The 22,163-nt window shown below is 38.6% G+C and overlaps 1 protein-coding gene across 2 annotated transcripts in view; it reads left to right on the top strand.

Annotated features, from left to right (window-relative positions):
* PDZRN4 (PDZ domain containing ring finger 4) overlaps positions 1–22,163 on the top strand; it is a gene marked incomplete at its 5' end in the record, with an annotated part of 245,855 nt that overhangs the window by 201,347 nt on the left and 22,345 nt on the right. For both annotated transcript variants that reach the window (XM_084519274.1, XM_084519275.1), the window contains one exon: positions 674–776. In XM_084519274.1, the coding sequence (XP_084375400.1) occupies positions 674–776 (103 nt within the window). The remainder of the gene's footprint in view (positions 1–673; positions 777–22,163) is intronic.

Below are 22,163 nucleotides of genomic sequence, written 5' to 3'. Positions count from 1 at the left end.
TACTTTGGCTTGAGGTAGATCCACAATGGGTGTTGCATGGTTAAGACCTAAGGAATCTGAAGAGCTAAGGCCACCTTGGGTCTGCAACTGTACCTAAGTGCATGTCATAAAGACCTCATTATTTGTGCCCCAAGACTTTGTAACCATGCAATTTAATAACATTTTACAGTGTGCAGTTATTCAAATGCACTTCACCACCCTGTTATCCCTTTAACAAAAGAGGATAATGCAACTTGTGTTATGCAAGCACTTGAACAATTTGCCAGCCTGGTGTGGGTTGTAGATTGAGGATGTTCATGTGTTTGTAACAAGTTAATTGGTAAGCTGCCACTGGCCATGATGCAGCATATGAATGTGGAGTTAGGTAGATTTATGAGCATAAGGAATTCCAAATAGTCATAATTAAGTAGTTTGGCCCCAAACAGACCCTTTTACATAATCACCCTGTATAAATCTGACAAAAGATGAATCCAGCAGCAAAATGAACTAAGAATTTGAGCTTTTGAAAACAGCCCTTTCTACATCCTAATGCTGTTTTATTCATGCTCTCAGGCCCTCCAGAATAATATTCCAAAGATAAAACTACAGAAAGGGTTTGTGTATGTGTTTTTAATATTTATTTATTTATTTAATTGTTTCATATACTTTTGTTGTACTGCTTTGTTCCACATAGCTGCCATTCTCTTCACCCAGCGGAGCATGAATTTTACGAAGGTAATGAGTATCTTTCCAGCCTGCCTGCTGATGCAGATAGAACAGAGGACTTTGAGTATGAGGTAAGACCACTGGCACACTGCAGCCTCTCTGTTATTACAGATATGGTACTTGCACAGATAGGATCAGGTTCTTGTGCAAAATAAAGGAAAAAAAAAAAAAAGAGAGAGAGAGAGAGAATGGGAATACTCTGCCAAAGAGTGTTCAAACAGTGTTCTTTTCTATACCTGTGTAACGTCACAAGCTTTGGGTTAGGTTATGCATGTGAAATATGAAAGTGGAATCTTGCACTGGTTGTCTTCGTACAAGTTCAGGATACTTATTCTCTCTTTGTTCAGTGGAGACAGTAAATCTGCTACTTTCTTTTTGAAGTTATAACACTTTAAGGAAAACCTTTCCAAAATTAAAAATGGTAACTGGAAGCTTAATTGTCATCTTTTTTTTTTTTTTTTTTTCTTTTCCCTTCAAATTTTAAGAATTAATTGGCCTTTTTTCTTATGCCTTAGGGATAAGTCTTACAGATACTTGGATGCATACTTGAGTGTTTGTAAGATCAGGCTACATCTCTGAAAATGAATATAATTTCTGTTACTTGCTCTTTCCTATTTGACATTGTAAGTGTTGCAATTAGAAGAAATTGTGCTCTGTACTGCAAATATCCCTTTGCTGTTAATGCATTGTATTCTCTAGTGATGAGGCTGGATGTCTTTCTGAATCGCTGGAAAAATTTGTGTAGCTTCCCAAAATGATAACATTTGATTGGTGTTGTTGCTCTTCGTTAGATTTTCATTTCAATATCTAAATAGTGTTTGTGTCTGCCAGTCATTAGATTTTTGTCTTTTCTACTGTTATGTAGCAAAAAAATATTTGTAGGGGCAGGCATAAGAAGCAGATGGCTCTTTTTAATATTAAACAGTTCTGAGTCTTTGCATAAGTTCAAGTTACTGTATTTTAAATAAGAGTGATTATAAATAATTAAATATCTTTAATACAAGATTTAAAATATCCTATCTTTCTGTTTGCTGTACCTTAAGAAACATTTTTAAAGGTTTCACATAACTGCTTGACATTTGGAAATGAAATGAATGGCAAAAGCTTTGGCAAATATGCTGTGTGTTCACTTTTATCTTGTCTTTAGCAGCTAAGATGCTCTATTGCAAGTTCAGCCCATTGTTCTTTTCTTCTAGCAGCCTGGGGAATCTGAAGTTCTTCCCCCAGGAAATAGAAAAATCAAATAACATCTACTTAGTGAATCTCAATCAGAACAAGCAAACTTTTATTTGAACTCCTCAAAAAATCATTGCTAGGGATTAGTGAAATCATTATTTCTTCCCAGTTGGTTTTTGATGTGATATCTCACAGTACAAGAGTATCAGGGCTTAGGTTCTGCTTGACTCCCCAGGTGTAATGCAATATTAAATTTCCCTATCAAGTGTGTTTGTTTACAGTGCTTCTTTCTTACCTGTAATAGAAACTTTTTTTTAGAAAAAATAGAAACTATTTTTTTTAATAGTGATATTTAAGTAAATTAGTAATGGAAACATCTAGAAAGAATACATTAAAAATGGTAGTTAGTTGAAAATATTTTTCATCATTTAATCAGAGTATCGGTGACATTAAAATGCTAACAGATTTCAAATCTATATAGGGCCTACCTAGTGGAATCAGGTCCTCTTTATGACTGTTATTAATCACTAATAATAGTTGGCATAAGTATTATGACAGTGGCAAATGCTTGGGCAGGTTCTCAGTTGCCTGTAATTGCTACTAATCACACCATCATAGTCATTAATTTGCTATCAGTTGTGATTCAGTTGCCCGAGGCAAACTCACTGAGTGATTGAAATAGCATTTCATATGAAATTCAAATAGGAAAGGAACTGTATGGCTTCCTTTGAAGAGGAGCCTATTCTACTAAATATGTAAGTTTTGAAGGGGAAACATCATGGAGCCTTTTCCTAGAAGAGCTCTAAATGTGAAAAGCTTTCCCAAAATTTAAGCCTGTGTGGTAATATTATGATTTAAGTCACTCATTGGTTGTATTAACTGTCATTTAAGTTAATAACATTTAAGTAAGAAGTTAGTAAACTCCCCTGTTGTAACCAGATAACATTAACATTATTCCAGATAGCTGGATCATTGATCCATGAAAGATATATATTATCTCTCTTCGAAACCAAGTCTCATAAAGGACAGAGTCAAAAGGGATTTATTATCTGCGCTGGTGGATTTGGAGGAGAAGCAGTAGGGCAGTCAGCAGAGCAGAGGCAATGGTTCGGTGCTGTCAAGGTCTCCACAACAATATTGGCTTAGGTGTACCCTCCTGTGGCCACTCAATCCACCCTGTCTTCTGACTCCTTGGTTATGTATTGTTATCACCACCACCATTACTTGATTGTGAAACAGGTGTTAGAAGCGATCCAACCTTTTTAAAAATATATCCTTTTTTTACAGGGATTTTAACCTAGCCCTGCTGCCTGATCTGATTTCCAGCATGGCTTCACAAACTACTGTGTTGTCAAAACTGAATGGTGTGCATAGCAGAATCAGGGAGGGAAAAATGGTCAAGTGTTTAGGAAGACAAGTTTTAAAACCAGCACAGGGCACCCTGTGGCCTGCAGGCAGGATGGAAGAACCTACTCTATTTCCCACCATTTGATTTCTCCTGTGCTTAGAGGATGGAGTTTTCCTATAATTACTGTGATTTCTGTAGAGCTAGGATTGTATCATTTCTCTCTTAATTTTGTCATTTTTTCCTTTGTAAGAGATTTCTGTTGTGAACATCAGCTAATTCCATACAGCAAAAAACTACCTGGTGTTAGGACTGTGTTTAGTGTTGCTTTTGCTAAAAGGATACAGGTAAGCAGTTCACAGGTCCCCGTGGCAAACCAAAGAATTTTAAAAATTAATTTTAAAGCTAAACCTAGAGATTTCAGAAAAGCTTTGAAACAAGATAGGGAGCAGAAAGAGAACTAGAACAATGCCCAATAATTTCCCAGAAATGTTATTTTAGGTAAAGAATGCATCAGTTTTCAGATAACAAATGCAAAGTGCTAAGCCAAAGTAGGAAGAACTGAGATGACTAGCAACGGAGATGATTTAACAAGAATATTTTCCAAGAAAGGGAGTGTCCTGAAAATCTTTGATCAACTTGGAACTTGCTTATAGATATGTGCTGGAGTTTAAGCACCTGAATTACCACCATAAAAAGGAAACAAGAGGGTCACTGGGGATATGGACTTGTATTTGCCAGTGGATTTGGTAGGATTAGACACTCTTCTACTCCATTTATAAATGAGAAAAACCCAGTAGTTTGTGCTCAGATTGCCACAGCTCAATAAACTCAAGTACAAGCCAATTGTCTTGGAAGGGTGAACTCCCTAGGAGGCTCATTAGGCTCCATTCAGCACCATGCTTTAAACAAATGGCTGGGATGATGGCAGAGCTGGGGGATTGCTGAGAGCCAGCTCATGTATCTTTAGGTTGCTCCTGCAAAGCTTGTCCTAAAAGGAATGAGAATTGTTGATATGTATTGAGACAGGGGGCAGAGCCAGCATCACTCTGTGTTGGCAGATACAGATCAAAAGATTTGTGTTTCTGGCATAGCCAGATACTTATAAGGGCTTTTAAGATAAAGTAAGAACTGACCAATCTGTAAATGCTCAGTTGGACTTACAGTCAAGATAACTGAAAGAGAGACAAAGATATTCAGGGTCATACCCAGCTCCTCCATGGCTATGAGTTGTGCTGCTGGAATTACATGAGGTGATATTAGAGTATGCATCACATTGTCTGCTACCAATAATGCAAAAGGACTAAAACCATCGTAGCACCCAGTAATTCTGTGTCGAACCTATCTCTTAAATTTGTACAGCAGATTTGTCCTTGCAAGAAGAACAGAAGATAGTGGTACTTGAGAGGAGTAAATAAGTTATTGAATATGTGCTTCTTTAATAATATTTCTGAACCTGCTATCAAGGAGAGAGAAGCATCATAGACTTGGTTAGGAACATTACCAGTAATACAAAAATAAAGGGAAAAACAGTTACATGGTGGAACAGTGAAATAAATTAAAAAAAAAAAAAAGTGCTGGACAAAGGAGCATATCACTAATATCTGGTCCTACATATTCACTCTGAGGAGACTGCCTTTCAAAAAGAGCAAACAGAAACAGAAGAAAATAAAAGAAGTTAGTGTATGTCACTAAACCAACAGACATGCACATGAGATGTGCAGGTAACTTTTTTCCGTGGCAAACTTTTGTAAAATCTTTTGCGTCCAAACAATGAAAGGGTCAGAAGTCCTACCAGGAATGGCATCTACAGTAGAGCACAGTTACATTTTCTTGAGAAAAAGCAATCTGAGAACACCTGTTATTTTGATTCCTCCTATGCCCCAGAAAATAGAACTTCTGGAAACTAGAAAATTGATATGAATGGTGCTTGACTGCATCATCAGTATCTTCTCCTAAGTAGAGCAACCTGTAGTGCTCTAAGGGTTGGTTAATACCTTGTGTCAAAAAGGAATAGTCTTAAGTTCATAGTTTGTAGTTTCAAGGGCCAGATTTTTACTCAGGATAAGGAAATAAATGTGTGTGTCTGCACATTGAATGTAAGCGCTAATTTATGGCTATGCACAGCCGTTCATTTAAATGTGTTGATAAGTATTTGCACTCATAAATCTGCTAACTGTAAATGTAGATTAGCCCTTTATGTATACCACTGGCCTGATCCAAACCCATTGAAATTGCTGAGGTTTCCTATTGACCTAAGCATTTCTGGATCAGATACTGTTGGCTGTTTTAACAAATTACTAAAAATGGGGCTGGCAGAGAGAACAGCTAGAAAATTTGGGGAGTTGCCTATGAGTGAGGTTTTGTATATATCTCTTCTCATCGAAACCAAAAAAACTCCCATAGGGGAGAATTTTATCCTGTTAATTTCTCTTACCATTTCTGAATATCCTATCAGATGCTATGCAGCAGTAAAGCTTTGGTTTGCTATTCCAATAACACTCATAAGTATTATATCTGTATGAAGGAAGGTTGCTATTTCAGGTGCAAGTTTTATTTTCCTTCTTCTGTGACATAACATTTTGGAAGTGGTCAGTTGTATTGGTGTCTTTTCAGAACAAAAGAGGAGTAGTTTTGTTCAGATTAGTAATCTGAGTGATGCTGTTGATCCAGATAAAGTCACTCGAAGGCAAAAATATTTGTGGGGGAGGCCCTCAGTTTTCTAGGTAAGCCCTGCTGAAGCATAGCCACCAGCGCCTTCCTGGAAGGCCTACCCCTGATGTGGTAGGCCAAGAGAGACCTGCCTGCCTTGTGAATTCATATTTAAGGCCTCTCCAACACAGGGATTTTTTAACCAATAAACCAAATGGATCTGTCTATCTCATAAATACATATTTAGGGCCTTTTTAACATGAGGATTACAGAGCTGATAGTCGGTAACAGCTCCCTTCAGAGCTGTGATAGCCTGCAAACTCCCCTTTGCGAACATTACAGGCGCTTGTGGCAATGCAATTGGAGCTCCTGCTTCAATTGCTCACACCTGAATAAACAGTTTTTATGGGAGCAGCATCTGTGCACACACTGCCAGTGCTTCTGGTAGCTAGTCAGGCTCTTTTGTTTTGTTACCTGATGAGTGTTTCTGTATGAAGAAGCTAATCCAAAAGATGCATAAGCAGCAAAATTGAAAACATTTCTGAGATAAGAATTTTCCCAAAATCCCTTACGTGTAGCATGGATTTTCTCTTTACAGCTATAAAGTCATGTTCTTTATTTAATAATATAAAGGGGATAGAGAGAGAGAAAGAAATCCTGTTTTGGTGGGGATCACACAAGGCAAGTTCCAGCCACGTGCAGATACAATGGCAGTGACATGAATGAGCAGAACCACTCTACTACCTTTGTCACTTGCTATCAGATTGTATTTTTTTCTTCTGTATTTTCTGCTGGGATTGGATTCTTTCCTTCTGAGCCTCTTAAAACTTGGGATGAATCAGAAAAGAGCCCTCAGTGAATAAAAGGCAGATTTCAAATTCAGCAACCACCAGATATAATTGAAAAGAGAAGGCTTCAAGAAATACGATGTTATACAGGCAGAATCCTAATAAAGACGTAGGTGTTGCAATGTAGAAGAGCCAAAGTCTTGGATGAGGTTGTGTCTTTCCATTGCAGTCAGAGCTGATTGGTGTGAAAAGGGAAATGTGAAAAGGCTTGCTGGTAAGCGTGATGTAGGTTTTAGGTGGCAGAGCAAGTACTGCTTGCTGCATGCCTTCTACTAGTGCTTTCAGGGGGCAAGGACTGAACTAACAAGTCAGAGTGGGCTCAGATAAACTCGGAGTTACTGCCCTACATCTGTTTTCTGACCAGCAGTTTGTTACTGCCTAGAAGTTACTGCCGAATACATGATGCCCCACAGCATACAGATGTTATACCAAAATGGTTATTCAGGTATTTTGTGGTAATTTTTAATATTAACTAACACCTCTTAAGGAGCATGGTGAAGGAAATGAACATGCATATGTGTGCCTGTGATCTGGAAAATCACAAAAATACAAAGAAAAATACAGACCATTTTTTAAAGCTAGTAAGTGGAAAGCTTGCAAGGAATTCTTTTTTGCCTAGTAAATAGATTATTATAGATGTTTCAGTTGGATATGTGAAAACACTACAATAGTTAGGGCTTTTTAAAGCATTCCTTGAGATTTTTTCATTTAAACTTAAAAGTAGTTCTGAGCTACTAATACCTAGCTTGTGATCCCTCTGCCTCTCACTGTGGACTATTAAATTGGAAAGGTGACAGTTAAAATGGAGAAATAGCACTGGCATATTTTTTTCTGTAAATCATTGAGTAGTACTGTGTAATAAATAAAATAAGACTCTCTTACAATGCATTTGTCATACTGTAGCACTAGTATTTTTTTCTGGTATTTTCACTGGTATTTTTATTTTTAAAACGCCTGGGGAGTTAACTCACCATAATCTTCTCATAGCCAATAATAAGTATGGAATTTTTCCCAAACTGTGACTAATTGTACATTGTAAATGAGGAAAATAGTGTTAAAAAAGAAGCATTCCTTTACTACTTTTTTTCTTTTTTTTTCCACCTGCCTTTTAAGAATTGCAGTCAGTTTTCAAGTATAAATTAATTAGACTTAACATCATTCCATGAGGGTACTTCAGTATTACTATATCCTGCATTGCTACAGGAATTCACAAGCAGGTGAACTAAGGACAGTAGTATTGATTGACTTGCCAAGTCAGTCAGTGACAGAACTGGCAGTAAAACACAAGAGTCTTTACTTCTAATGCTTTTTTTTTTTCTTTTTTTCTTTTTTCTTTTTTTTTTCTTTTTCATTAAATCACTCTTCTTTTTAGTCATATGATCATTTAGATGGAGGAGGATATCAGGGTAGTTTCTGCCATAGTTGTTTGTTAATTTTGAGTATGTTACTGTATCTCATCACAAAAATCTGACATTCAAAGCAGATGAAGTTGCTGTTATCTCACCTCCCATAAGTAATGAATATCCCAATTTAATGGCTTGAATTTTGTCCCCAGCATCATGAGAGAACAGCGTGAAAAAGACGCAAAACTGACATGGGCAAATTTATCAAAGTTATTACCATTTCCTGTGTTTTAAAACAAGAGGAAAATATATCAAGTCACTGATATTCATTTTGTTTCATGATTTCATAAAACAAACACAGCATTACTCCTCACTTCACCTGAAAGCTAATAAAAATTCTTCCTTGTTGTCAGGGCTTGTGTTTTCCCTTGAAAATGAAGAAAAGTGAGCTTAGTTCAGCAGCACTTTATTGTTGGGCAACATTACAACATATGGCATGTGTTTTTCACTCAGTGAAGGAAGAAGAAGGTGCTGGCAGTATTTTCATATTTATGGAAATCTGTGGGTTATAAATCTTCTGTTTTGGATAAGTGTTTTGTGTAGACAGTTTTTATAGCATTATACCACATACTTGCATATATGCTTTACAGTGAAAACATTTCTAAGACTTTTATTAATGCTATTTTTCATATTCTTCCTGTTTGAATGTGTGTGTAGTATGTCTTGGAAACATGGAATCTGGCTATACAGACAAAGGACAGGAGAAAACAATTTCTTTTGTATATTACTTATAATGTCACTCTTTTAAAGCATAGTATCTTAGGAACTTCAAGAGCACAAGAAGCAAGGACCAAATCCCTCTAGTAAGATGGGAACCTTTTACAGGAAAATGGACTTTAAACAAGGTTTGAGTATTATGCATGCTGGGCCTTCTGAGGAGAAATCAAAAAGCAGGCAAGGTCTTTTCTCTGGAAGTTTGCTTTTTTATTTAATGAGGCAGCTCTTCAAAGAGAATGTGATAGTCATTCCTGGAGGGCATGGTTTGGTGAGCAGGAACACAGGTGAGACTGTATTGTGCATCAAAAAAGCAGATGATGAATTTGCTTTGTATTTCATCTCATGATTTTGTCAATCTATGCAAGTACGTGTTTGGGGATGGAGGACATTTCCACGGGTAACAGAAGTCTGAACAGCTGAAACTCAGCATGGATATGGTGCGATATGGTGCCCATAGACCTCGTTTTGGTGCCAGGAAAATGAAAATGTGTTTTTAAAGTCGGCACATATCACTTCATGTGCTTGATTTATATAAAAATTGCATGTTTTAACTATACATATTTTAATATGTATGTAGGTGGAATTTTAGCTTTGTGTTTTCTAAGAATATCTAATTTTATTAGTTCAACTTAAAATTTAGCTTTTTTTTCATGGTATTTTGCATTTATTGTACTGGAAAAGCATAAACTGAATTACAGGAAAGTGTATTTCTCACAGCTGTCTAAAATGGAAAAATAATATTTTCAACTTGTTTTTAATTAATATTTCAAAATAGCCTTCACACAGTTGTAGATCAAGGATGTCCATATGTGTAGCATTGTAACTAGTTTGGAGTTTGAATCTACAACAATGTGTTCTGCTGTCCAGATAAATGTTTGCTGCAGCAGATGTTAGCACATCTGTTATGCCTCCCCATTTTGATTGGCTGCCTGGATGTTTAGAAAGTGCTGATGAGGCAGATAAATCTTGTGACACGTCTCAAGCCCAAAGCAGGCAGGCAGCAGCAATAATGATGCTTACAGAGCCAAGTGCTAGGCAGTAATATTTTGAAATAAAACAAAAATAAAGTATGACTTTACCTGCAATAAGTGAAATTTATTGTGAAAAGTGAAAGCTAATTTTACCAAGTGATTCTCAGCTGATTTGAACTGCAGCTATGTCAATCCATAAACCTCTGAACTTTGTGTATCTAAGGTTTGTCTGTTAGCAAAAAGCACCTGCTACAGCTTAGAAAGAGCTCTGAACTATTAAGGGGCTCTTTAATACACTTAGGATTGCTGGGAGTTTGGTTTAGAAACAGCTGCAGCATATCTGTTTTTTTTTTGGAAGGGTAAGTTATCTACTGCACGTGTGAAGTTCCTGATCTTACCATAATCCTAACTTTCAAAAGGTTTTCCTCTACCCCTCAAAGCTTCTCAGATTTGAATACTTTTATATCACTAGAGTCAGGAAAATTCCAGACATGGGGATCTTCTCCTGAGAAGATCAATATATGTATCAAAGAGGGCATTTGTGGACAGAGAAGGATATATCTGAAGATCTCAAGTGCTAAGGCTGGTTTCAAAGTACATAGAGCTTTAGCATGTATTGGATCCCATCCTGACTTAAATCTTCATGAACGGTAAACAGAAATGTAGAAGCCACTGCAAAGATTTTAGCACTGATGCCATATGCTCACATGGTTCCATTCCCCTCAGGAAACATCACCACTAAATTTCTAAGTTGCTTTCAAAGACCCTTATTTAAGGCAAGATCAGAAATTGCAAAGAGAACCTATCCTAGAGGGGCAAAGATGTGGATGTTGATTATATAGGTGATATTGTTGGTCCTATAGTTTATAATATACACTTGAGAATCTACAGAACTATGGAGTACCTAAACAAGGAGACCACGTAGTCCAAACCCCTGCTGAAACAAGGACCAGTTTAGGCCATACTGCTCAGCTGTCATCCAGCTGAAATCAGAATATATCTAAAAGTGGAGATTCTATGTCTCTGGACAACTCTTTCCAGTGTTTTGCTACCCTCATGATAAGAAGTACTTTTTTTGATATCTAACTGAAATTTCATGCGTAGCAACTTGTCTGTTGTCCCCTATGTCTGTCACTGTGCACCTCCAGGAAGAGTGCTCGTAAATTGCCTGGACTCTTGTATTTGCTACTTGAAGGAAGCAATAAGACCTCCTTATTAAGGAGACCCTTCTTTTTATAAGCCTAACTGAATGTGGTTCTCCCAGCCTCCCCTCATCAGAGATGTGCTCCATCCACATAATTAGTTAATGGATTTCTATCCCGATGTAGAGTGCTATATTCCCATCTGATAACCAAGAGAAGGTCTGCTCAAACATTTCATGTAAATGGCTCAAAGCCGTTTACATTGGAAAACAGATCTGGGAGCAATATCTGGAAAGCCCCCAATCCCTAAATTTGACTGGTAAAGTTTGAATTTGTTAGTTTTCGTAGCTGAAATCTTTCTGATTTCTTAGCTGAGCCTTTTATTTTTTGATATTGAAAGCCAAGGAGTTTCAATATGGAGGTCAGGATAAGAGCTGTAATGAAAAATGAGATTTTTTTTTTCTTCTAATATATTTAATAATAAATCTCCTTCTTTTATTTTCATCAAAATTGTCCAAAAGCAAACGTCTTATTTGGAATATGGAGTCTGCAAGCCAGTGTGACATTTTAGTATGTTCACACACACTGCACAATGGAATAGCTACTACTCCCGTCTGCTTATCTCATTTTACCATAAGGTTCAGTTTCTGTCATCTGTGTTATTCCCACCTACTTTGTTCAAGGAGAAGAAAGTGAGAATGTAGAATCTAAGATCAGTGAAAAGGAAACCCTTAGCTGCATATCATCAGCTAGTTAATTATACTTTAAACTCTTCTCATATCCTTGCAACTTCACACATTTATTGAGTGAAAGACTGAAAGTGAAGACCAAGGCTGACTACTGAGAAATGCCATATCTAAGCAGTTCATCATGGATCTCTTTGCTAGGAAGCAAGAATTCATGCTTTTCTCAAGTACAGAACATACCAGAAGGGGTGTTGGCTCTCAAGCAGGTGAAAACATTTATACAAATATAACATAGGAAAATATATGCATATCATTAAGTATTTCTACTTAGCATTAATTGAGTTAGCATTCAAACTGTGCCATGGGCAAAGAACAGAAACAAAGAGAATGAATAGGGAGGTAAAAGATTTAGGAGGAAAAGTAAGATGATCATGACTTGTTTAAAATAACAAAATAAGCTGAGGACATTTGACCTTTCAGTAAGTATGATCATTTAGATAATAGCTTTTTTTTTTTTTTTTTTTTTTTTTTTTTTTTGTAGTAGTATAGTAGTAGTATATTTTATGTTTAATCCTTCCTATAAGAGTTGATTTTTTGATTTGTCTTTTGACAAGGATCTGAAGGTTTGGTATTTATGCATGCTAGCTGAGGGGGAAAACTGAAGCTCAAGTGGATGTTTGTGACTTACTGGAGGATATACTGACAGCTGTTGTGCCTTTTACAGGCAGGAAGTTTATAATCTGTAAAGGGTTTGTTTTTTCATTTGCTTTTTCCTCTTTGACTTCCTTATGAGATACAGTCACTGTAAAGTCCACCACGTGTCTTTAAGCTCAAGGCTTAAAATATCCGTTAGAAGCAAGTCAGAAAGGCCATACTAAGACTGGGAGGCCCACAGAATTAGATACTGTGTTTATCTCATCCCCATATGCTTATACCCTTCCTCCCACGGCAATGCTAAATTTGTTCATGAAGCAGTGATCAAAGGTTTCTCACGTTCATGGTGCCCTCCAGCTCCATCTTTCATCCAGCCCATGGCCCCATCTGCTCTGCGACTGCTGTCCGCCCCCTGTCCTCACCCATTGGGAGTCTCAGCTGACACTTGGGTGTCTTCCCCCTCCCACTCATGAACATCAGACTGCTACTGATCATCTCGCATCGGACATTTTGAATATGTACCAGCAGGCTTGATGTGCCTTAAGTTACTCTGTTGTTTGGTTTGCTGCATAGGAGTGCAGTATGCACAAATATTTACCCTCCGGAGCTGCAAGGGGAGAAGGAATTGCCGTATCCAGTGGAACTTCATTGTCAAAGGATTCGTCAACTACAGGGCCAAATTCTGCTTCCACAGTTGCAAGATGATATTTTATTATTAGGTGCCTATACATCAGCATGCTAATTCTGTTTTTTGTTTGTTTGTTTGTTTGTTTGTTTCTGCTACTACTCTCTTTTTTTTTTTTTTTTTTTTTTTTTTAACAATGGTATCATTGTCAACAACATCCTGCTGTCCCAGAACATTCTTTGTCTGGATACAAAGCAGCATGTGGCTCTAAGTGTAGCTATAAAGGAGGGATCAGCAGGAAAGTAATTTTGTTTTTAAATATTTCTCAATCTATGTTGTATTTGCGTTTGTATTATGCATTTGAGAAATGCTTGCTGATATTTTTCCTTTCTGCTTTGATGTAAACAAATCTCATATCATAGATTCTCAAATCTAAAACAGACTTTGAAAAAATGAGGATTAAATGAGACCTTATCCTAGAAAGTAGAGCCCCCACCCCTTGGACAGAGCATTGTTTCTCCCCACCATGTGGAATGGAGATAACCCTCTGTTTCTTTGTGGTAAGCTACCAACCAAATCCATTCTGGCAAATCTGACACCCAATGTGATTTGTCCTTTTCGATGCTGTTTATGAGAAGTCAGGACGGTCTTCTGTCAAAATTGATAAGTGAGAAGACAGTGGGGAATGCAATTTTATTTGTAACAGCACAGCTGCCAGCAGTTCCAGCTTGTTTACATCTAGGCTGGCTCTGTCTTGCTCCATAGCTTTTCTATTTCCATCCAAATAGCCCCCAAGTACATTGTGGATGTGCCTGTCTATGTAAAATCTGCATAAAAGAACACACTGGGAGTGTTAGAGAAGGAAAAAAGAACTTACTTCTTTAGGTTCTTTTCACAAGTCAAGAACATCAGTAGCTTTAAAAGCAAAATCTTGATCTTTACCAAATCTCCATTTTCATTTACAAAATAGCTTCTAAAACTGAAATGTAATCTGCTAAAATCCTGTGATGCTTATTACCTGCCATGGTGAAGGTGCCTGAGGAGGTAAGAGCTTAGCTTTTTTGATGAAAGCATTCTTTCTCCAGTGGAAGTGGTCAGTGTTTGTAAATTAAATCCACAAACATTTAGATATAAGTTTATTATTTGTGGAAAAAATGCAAGAGGATCCTGCAGTGACATGTGAAGTGGAGGGCAGTTTAATTACACACTGCTTCACTCTGAATACTTCTGCTACATATCCTACAATTAGCCTCCGCTACATAGGCATTAACATATTTCCTGGAAAATCCTTTTGACAAGGAAGCGTAACTCTTGATGGTCTTGTGATAGTTCCCAGGTCTATGAAGCCTTTGTTTGCCTGCTATATAGCTTGCCTTCAGTCTGGCAGTCCCAGAATCCCAGGCATTTTTGATCTTTTTTTACTAGTGCACTTAAGAAAGCTGCAGTCATAGCCATTTCTTTTATACAATCTCTCCTGTGAGCTGTTTCTTTATCATAGCCCATGCTATACACACAGGTATCGGGGAGGTGAAGTTAAGAGGTTTTTTTTGTTTTACTGATGTAGCTTTTGGCAGGTGAACTTTTTCAGCAGACTAAAAATTCTTGTTTCATTTTGCTATTTCTGCTATTGCTGTTATTAATAAATAATTGGTTTCCATATGGTTTACCATTCAAAAGTATAGTCCCAAGATGGCTGTAAATGTCTCTGCTCTGGTTTTGTAAACTGTGGGATCATCAGACACTTTGTGTTCTCACTATAGATGTGAAATATATATCTACATTTTTTAGGAGCGGCAATCATGCTCTTAATGAATTGTTTGATGATTGCTAAGGGAGATTCTTCTGCAGCGTGACTGACCTGCCTGGCACCTACTTACATAGGTACATATACACACATGCATAGATACAGGTATGCACACAGTATTTAACTATATCTATACACATGAATAAACAGACCCACTCCCCTCCACACAGACACTTGAAGATACATGTAAACAATTAAATATTTAACACCTCTCAAATCTGAATACAAAATAACTAACTTAAAAAGAAATTGCTTTGTTAATTGAATTTTGGTGGCACCACAGGCTCTCTTCATCTAAACAGGGATTAGTAGCCCTTGAGGGGAAAAAAACATAGTATTTAATATAATTGATGATTTCTAGTGATACTAGGATTTGCACATCTTTTTCAGACTTTCATAAACTTACTTCTGGTCATTGTTAAGAGATGTTGCTGTTAAACCTGCGTAACTAAGAAAGATGGAAACATGATTTGGGGAAGTATAACGTCATACTTCTTTGAAACACCAAGCTTCTCTTTTAAGAGTATAGTCTTACCTGTTGTCCATACCCTGATTGATTGTATGTGACAGTCACATTTCCTGTTGCATGGAACAAATTCAGAGGTAAAATAAAAGGCATTTTAAAAGAAACTCTGAAGAACACCATATATTCTACTGCTGGGGCTTTTTGTTGTTGTTGTTTTTGCAAACCCAGGCTGTTGTTTCCTCTTTTTTATACCTACAGTCACTTGCAACATATGCTTTTATGTAACATGTAATACCATTCTCATCGCTTCTGAACTTGAGTTAAATTTTCTTTGTAGAAGCTCCACTGTTAGCACTTCACCCTCCTAGGACTTCATTAGATTGAACTGTTAGCCTGTTCCTGTAAGAATAGAAGGATAACTCTGGTATTATTTATTTTTATTTCATGAGCACGATTGTGCCAGTGATGAAAAGTGTGGGGCATTATGAAGATTAAATATTATAGAAGGTAGCAACATAAATGACTGGTGATTTGGCAGTCTGGATAAGGTGTATCCCTCTATCTACATGGAGAATAAAACCAAGAAAGTGAATATGATTGTTGATAGAGTGCCAGGATGTTCTGCCATTTTGAGCTCTGCCTGATAAATGTCTGGGTGCTCACCATCATTCCTAGGAATGAAATATAAAGTGCTAAAATGGGATTATTAAACAAAATAATGAGACTAGGAGCAGGCTTTTCTTGGTTTCCATAGTTTACGGAAACAACTAGAAAGAAGCTGATAAAATCAATCTGACTTTGCTAGGATGACCTTCTTATAGTAACCCTGACTGAAAGTGTAAAGAGCAGCCACAATTCAACTGTGCGTATAAACTGGATGTTGATCTCACCCATAAAGATGTCAGCACAGGAAGATACTGAAGAATGAACTTTAATTTTAAGGTGCCTGTAGTCCCTTTGCACTTCTGTTTGATGCTTCAGAAGAATGACACTATTTCAGATGATTTTTTTTTTATTTTTTTTTTTTTAGGTATAAACAGTTTATTAAAATAAGTCAGACCTTAATGTACTTTCTCAGTTAATTCTTCATTGATCTGTTCTGTAAGTACTCTGTTCTTGGTCTTTTCTGCTTCATTCATTCAGTTAATCATTCTGTTAATTACGCCATTAACAAAATGAACATTAAAACAGTTACTTGGATATTACTACAGATGAAAAGGAAAAGCAGAGATAGAGACATATATTTTCTTATTTTGTTCAATTACATTGTTTTTGTTCTTAAAATTTATGGAAAATACTACCCTCCTTCACCTGGGGTTATCAGATATTGGGCGTACTCATTGCGTTCAATAAGCCTTGATTTCTTCTGAAGGTAAAATCAAGGGTACAATGTAGAATAACTAGCCTGGTACTGAGATACAACTTTACAGATGCTTATGAAAAAAAAAATGAGGAAACAAGATAAACTGTCAGCTAAACCTTGTTAATTTAGCATTTGCAAACTTTTAGGTCATCCCAGCTGTGAGATAAATTGTGTAAACCCTTTGGAGCTCTGCCTGATAATGGTCTGTAAGAGGATAAAACATAAAGGTGTTTCAGTTCACACCTAGAGTTGCTTGAGAATATGCACGTGGCCACTTGCTGCAATTTAGAGATGGGCAATAATTCACTAATTGGTGATACCTGTATTGTCCTGGGTGGCTATGAATATATATATATTTTTTTCTCTGATATTGCAATAATAGCAACTAGTAACATTTTGTAATCTTATTTCGATCCAAGAGATACTAATAATCATCCTACCATACAGAAAAACTGCTGACCCCACAGAGACCTCCATGTACTGCCTGACTCTGAGTTCTACTGTTTTAGTACATGTTATTTTATTGTGGGCTTGAATTTGGAATTTGTCAGCTACTTTAAAGATTTGTGCCAAGACTCAGCTTTTTCATACATTTTAGGATAAAATATATCTCAATTCTATCATATGTTTCACCACACAAGGACTTTTTCAAAAAGACTGACAGCTTTTTATCTTTCTTCTGGTGAAGTAGGAATCCTCCCACAGGCTGTAGCGACTTCCCTTTCTAAAAGCTATATATGTAGTGTTGAGTTGGCTCCTAATTTAAAACCTGGAGATTTCATTCTTGTAAATACCAAAACTTCCGCTTTTTTTTTTTTTTTCCCCATTCAGAAATAGTTGTTCCAAGGAGAGAAGGAAGAGAGAACAGGAGCACAGTGTTTTGGTTTTGCAGACTTTTACAGGTTTTTAAAGAACATATAACGAGCATTTTCAACTAAAGGTAATGGAGTTCAGTGGAACAGGGTAGATGGTAGTTAATGCTAAGAGATGAAATATTCAACTGTGTCATAAACAGAATGTGTTTAGGATTCTCCAACTTAACACGTCAGAAAAATACAATCCCTGAACTATGAATAACAGGTTTTAAAATATCATATTTCCATTACAGAATCACAGAATCACAGAATCACAGAATTTTCTAGGTTGGAAGAGACCTCAAGGTCATCGAGTCCAACCTCCAACCTAACGCTAACAGCCCTCCACTAAACCATATCCCTAAGCTCTACATCTAAACGTCTTTTGAAGACTTCCAAGGATGGTGACTCCACCACTTCCCTGGGCAGCCTGTTCCAGTGCCTCACAACCCTTTCAGTGAAGAAGTTCTTCCTAACATCTAGCCTAAAACTCCCCTGGCTCAACTTAAACCCATTCCCCCTCGTCCTGTCACCAGGCACGTGGGAGAACAGGCCAACCCCCACCTCGCTACAGCCTCCCTTGAGGTACCTAAAAAGAGCGATAAGGTCGCCCCTGAGCCTCCTCTTCTCCAGGCTGAACAAGCCCAGCTCCCTCAGCCGCTCCTCGTAGGACTTGTTCTCCAGGCCCCTCACCAGCTTCGTCGCCCTTCTCTGCACCCACTCAAGCACCTCGATGTCCTTCTTGTAGCGAGGGGCCCAAAACTGAACACAGTACTCGAGGTGCGGCCTCACCAGAGCTGAGTACAGGGGGACGATCACCTCCCTAGCCCTGCTGGTCACGCTGTTCCTAATACAAGCCAGGATGCCGTTGGCCTTCTTGGCCACCTGAGCACACTGCTGGCTCATATTCAGCCGACTGTCCACCATCACTCCCAGGTCCTTCTCTGCCTGGCAGCTCTCCAACCATTCCTCTCCCAGCCTGTAGCTCTGCTTGGGGTTATTGCGCCCCAGGTGCAGGACCCGGCACTTGGCCTTGTTAAACTTCATGCAGTTGACCTCAGCCCATCGGTGCAGCCTATCCAGATCCTCCTGCAGAGCTTTCCTACCCTCAAGCAGATCGACACACGCACCTAACTTGGTGTCATCTGCGAACTTACTGAGGGTGCACTCGATGCCCTCGTCCAGATCATCGATGAAGATATTAAAGAGGACTGGCCCCAGCACCGAGCCCTGGGGGACGCCACTAGTGACTGGCCTCCAACTGGACTTGGCTCCATTCACCACGACTCTTTGGGCCCGGCTATCCAGCCAGTTTCTAACCCAACGAAGCGTGCGCCAGTCCAAGCCAAGAGCAGCCAGTTTCTTGAGGAGAATGCTGTGGGAGACGGTGTCAAAAGCCTTGCTGAAGTCAAGGTAGACCACATCCACAGCCTTTCCCTCATCCACCCAGCGCGTCACTCTGTCATAGAAGGAGATCAGGTTCGTCAGGCATGACCTGCCTTTCATAAAGCCATGCTGACTGGGCCTGATCGCCTGCTTCCCCTTCAAGTGCTGCATGATGACTCTCAGGAGGATCTGCTCCATGAGCTTTCCTGGCACTGAGGTCAAACTGACAGGCCTGTAGTTTCCTGGGTCTGCCCTCCGGCCCTTCTTGTAGATGGGCGTCACGTTTGCTAGCCGCCAGTCGATTGGGACCTCCCCTGATAGCCAGGACTGTTGATAAATGATGGACAGTGGCTTGGCCAGCTCCTCTGCCAGTTCCCTCAGTACCCTTGGGTGGATCCCATCTGGCCCCATCGACTTGTGCACATCTAAGTGCCGTAGTAGGTCACCAACCAGTTCTTCATGGATAATGAGGGCCACATCCTGCTCCCCATCCCCTTCCACCAGCTCAGGGTACTGGGTATCCAGAGAACATCCGGTATTGCCGCTAAAGACTGAGGCAAAGAAGGCATTGAGCACCTCCGCCTTTTCCTCATCTCTTGTAACTAAGTTTCCCCCCGCATCCAGTAAAGGATGGAGATTCTCCTTAGTCCTCCTTTTTGTGTTGATGTATTTATAGAAACGTTTTTTGTTATCTTTAACGGCAGTAGCCAGATTGAGCTCCAGATGAGCTTTGGCCTTCCTAATTTTGTCCCTGCACAGCCTCGCTACTTCTTTAAAGTCCTCCTTAGTGGCCTGCCCACTTTTCCAAAGCTTATAAACCCTCTTTTTCCTCCTAAGATCAAGCCACAATTCTCTGTTGAGCCAGGCCGGTCTTCTTCCCCGCCAGCTCGTCTTTGGGCACGTGGGGACAGACCGTTCCTGCGCCATTAAGACTTCCCTCTTGAAGAGCGCCCAGCCTTCCTGGACCCCTCTGCCCTTCAGAACCGCCTCCCAAGGGACTCCACCAACCAGTGTCCTGAGCAGCTCAAAGTCAGCCCTCCCATTACTGTAAAGCATAACACTGATTAAAATTAATTTCATATTTGACTACATATTGTCAGTGAGGTAATTTCTTCATTGTAAGGAGGACTTAAAAATTAACTGAAATGATCACAAGCATTTTGCGGGTGTTGTATTTTGATTCCATGCTGCCCCCTCTAATGGTGTTAGCAGTGTTCAAAGGATGTGCTACTCAGTTATACCGTACAGGTGAGGGGACCACAATAGCTGATACAATTCTGATAGTCTCTTGTTCCTTCTAATAGTGTGCAACAATTGCTATGCAGCCAGGGAATACTGGAAGGACATTGAGTATTTATACTATTACTACAATGCTTCCCAAACACTCTGTAATAATTTATTTCTTTATGTTATACTATCCTTGTGCTGTTTGCATCACAGTCTGTTTCCATAGATGAAGAAAACAAGTCACAAAAAGCTATGTGAAGCGCCTACACCAAAGCAGTTACAAATGAACATGGAATAGATTCCAAATTAGTCTCTAAGATTTGTATTTAAGTTATTGAACTTTATTAATATTTAATGCTATGTTCCATGCATTATTGATTTTTGAACTTATATCAGGAAATGCTAATGTTGTGAGAATTTCTGATTCATCAAAGCTTTTGTTTAAGACTTAGAAAACTTTTGGAAACCAATGAAAAGTGCATCCTACAAGGAAAGACTATAAATATTTTTCAAAATGATGGTGAATTTGAGAAAGTAGGGAAAATTCTTTTCCCCAGTATAAAACATCTTCCAGGTAAGAATGGTAAGAATTTCAAATGTGTCCAGTAATCTAAAATGCATACAGTGATTTTTCAGGGGAAAAAAAAAAAAAAAAGAAAAAGTTTAAATTCTGGAAATGGGTCTGCATGTTTCCTTATACAAAGAAATTGTAAAGGGGATCTTGTTTGTTTGTTTGTTTGTTTGTTGTTTTTTTTTTTTGGTCTACGTAGTATCTGGAAACTTCCATTCCTAGGACACCATGATGTTTGGATATGATGTTTGGATATGAGGTAGCTAAATGTAGTGTTTCCATTTGTCATACTATAAGATAATGTTGAATAAATGATTAAGTCTTCTTAGTTAAAATAGTCTACAGTAAATACAGCAAACTGGTCTTAGTGAATTTCACAGTCAGAAAGTCATGAGTGGATGGAAATGAAAAATGGACAAAAAATGAGACAAGACAATATTATAGGGTCCATCAACTGGACGGTAAACCCTTTAGAGTTAGGGTAGTGTTATTCTTCTTAAACCTCCTTTGTACCAGAGCAGTCCAAGAGCTGTAGTTCTTTGTAAAGAACTCAGTCAATGTCTTTACTCATTCTGTGGATGCAGTAGGTCAAATTTAACACAAGTGATACTATCACAAAGAGTGTCAGCAATTCCCCAAATCCACTCATTCTCCTCCAGTTCTTGGTGGGGGACATGTCAGATCTCAAGTTTATTCCAAACTTCAAGACCACCCAGTTGCTTCCAAACACTGGAAGTACTTATTTATGGGGTTTAAGAAGCTCCAACCATGGAAAAAGGATAGCTTGCCATCCATTGTAACTAATTTATATTAAGCTCTAATTTCTTGTTTGATTTAGCAGCACACAGAAGTGTAAGAAGACGGGCAAATGAAGGATTGGAGGCTGAGAGAAAGGAAAGAGAACAAAGTGGCAGCAGTAATAAGTTGCTTCATAGAACCATAGAACATCCCAAGTTAGGGATAAGAAGGGACCCACAATGATCATCAAGTCCAGCTCCTAATTTCAGTAGTGCTGAGCTGTATGTATGATTTATACATAGTGAAGCAGTCACTTTAGTAGATGGGATTTCTTGCTTACCAGTCAGTAATTACTTTACAGATTTTTATAGGCGTGATAACAGAATGGTTTATAATGTGACAGTAAAAAGAAGGTGATGCAGGGGCTATGTGAATATGGGCATTTACTGAGATTGGAAATGCCTGGGAGGAAATGGGAGAAAAGGGTGAGTGAAGCTGCTGCCTGTGCAAATACAGGTGAGGGATCACTTTGGAAAAGAGCGAACAGAGACAGGCTTTGAGGGTGAGGACAGAGGGTTGTGTCTGTGGAGGGAGTGCCGTGACGGGATGGAACAGGATGAATGGAGATGAGAGGGGCTGACAGGCAGTGGTGAGGCAGGAGCAGAGCTCAGCCACAGTATAAATGGGTTTAACAGGGAGTAAACAATCCTGACAGGAAGTCAGGAGGATTCCAAGATGTGCATGGCCTCCCAGATGCCACAGGCAGAGTGATCAGCAAGTTAAAATGGGGCAAAGTAAGCTTTCCACGTGTGCAATTATTCCAGCATAGG

This window comes from Aythya ferina (assembly GCF_964211825.1).
Source record: "Aythya ferina genome assembly, chromosome: 1".
Taxonomy (NCBI): domain Eukaryota; kingdom Metazoa; phylum Chordata; class Aves; order Anseriformes; family Anatidae; genus Aythya; species Aythya ferina.
Note: the sequence above shows the minus strand (reverse complement) of the source record. Positions and strands in the feature narration are given on the sequence as shown.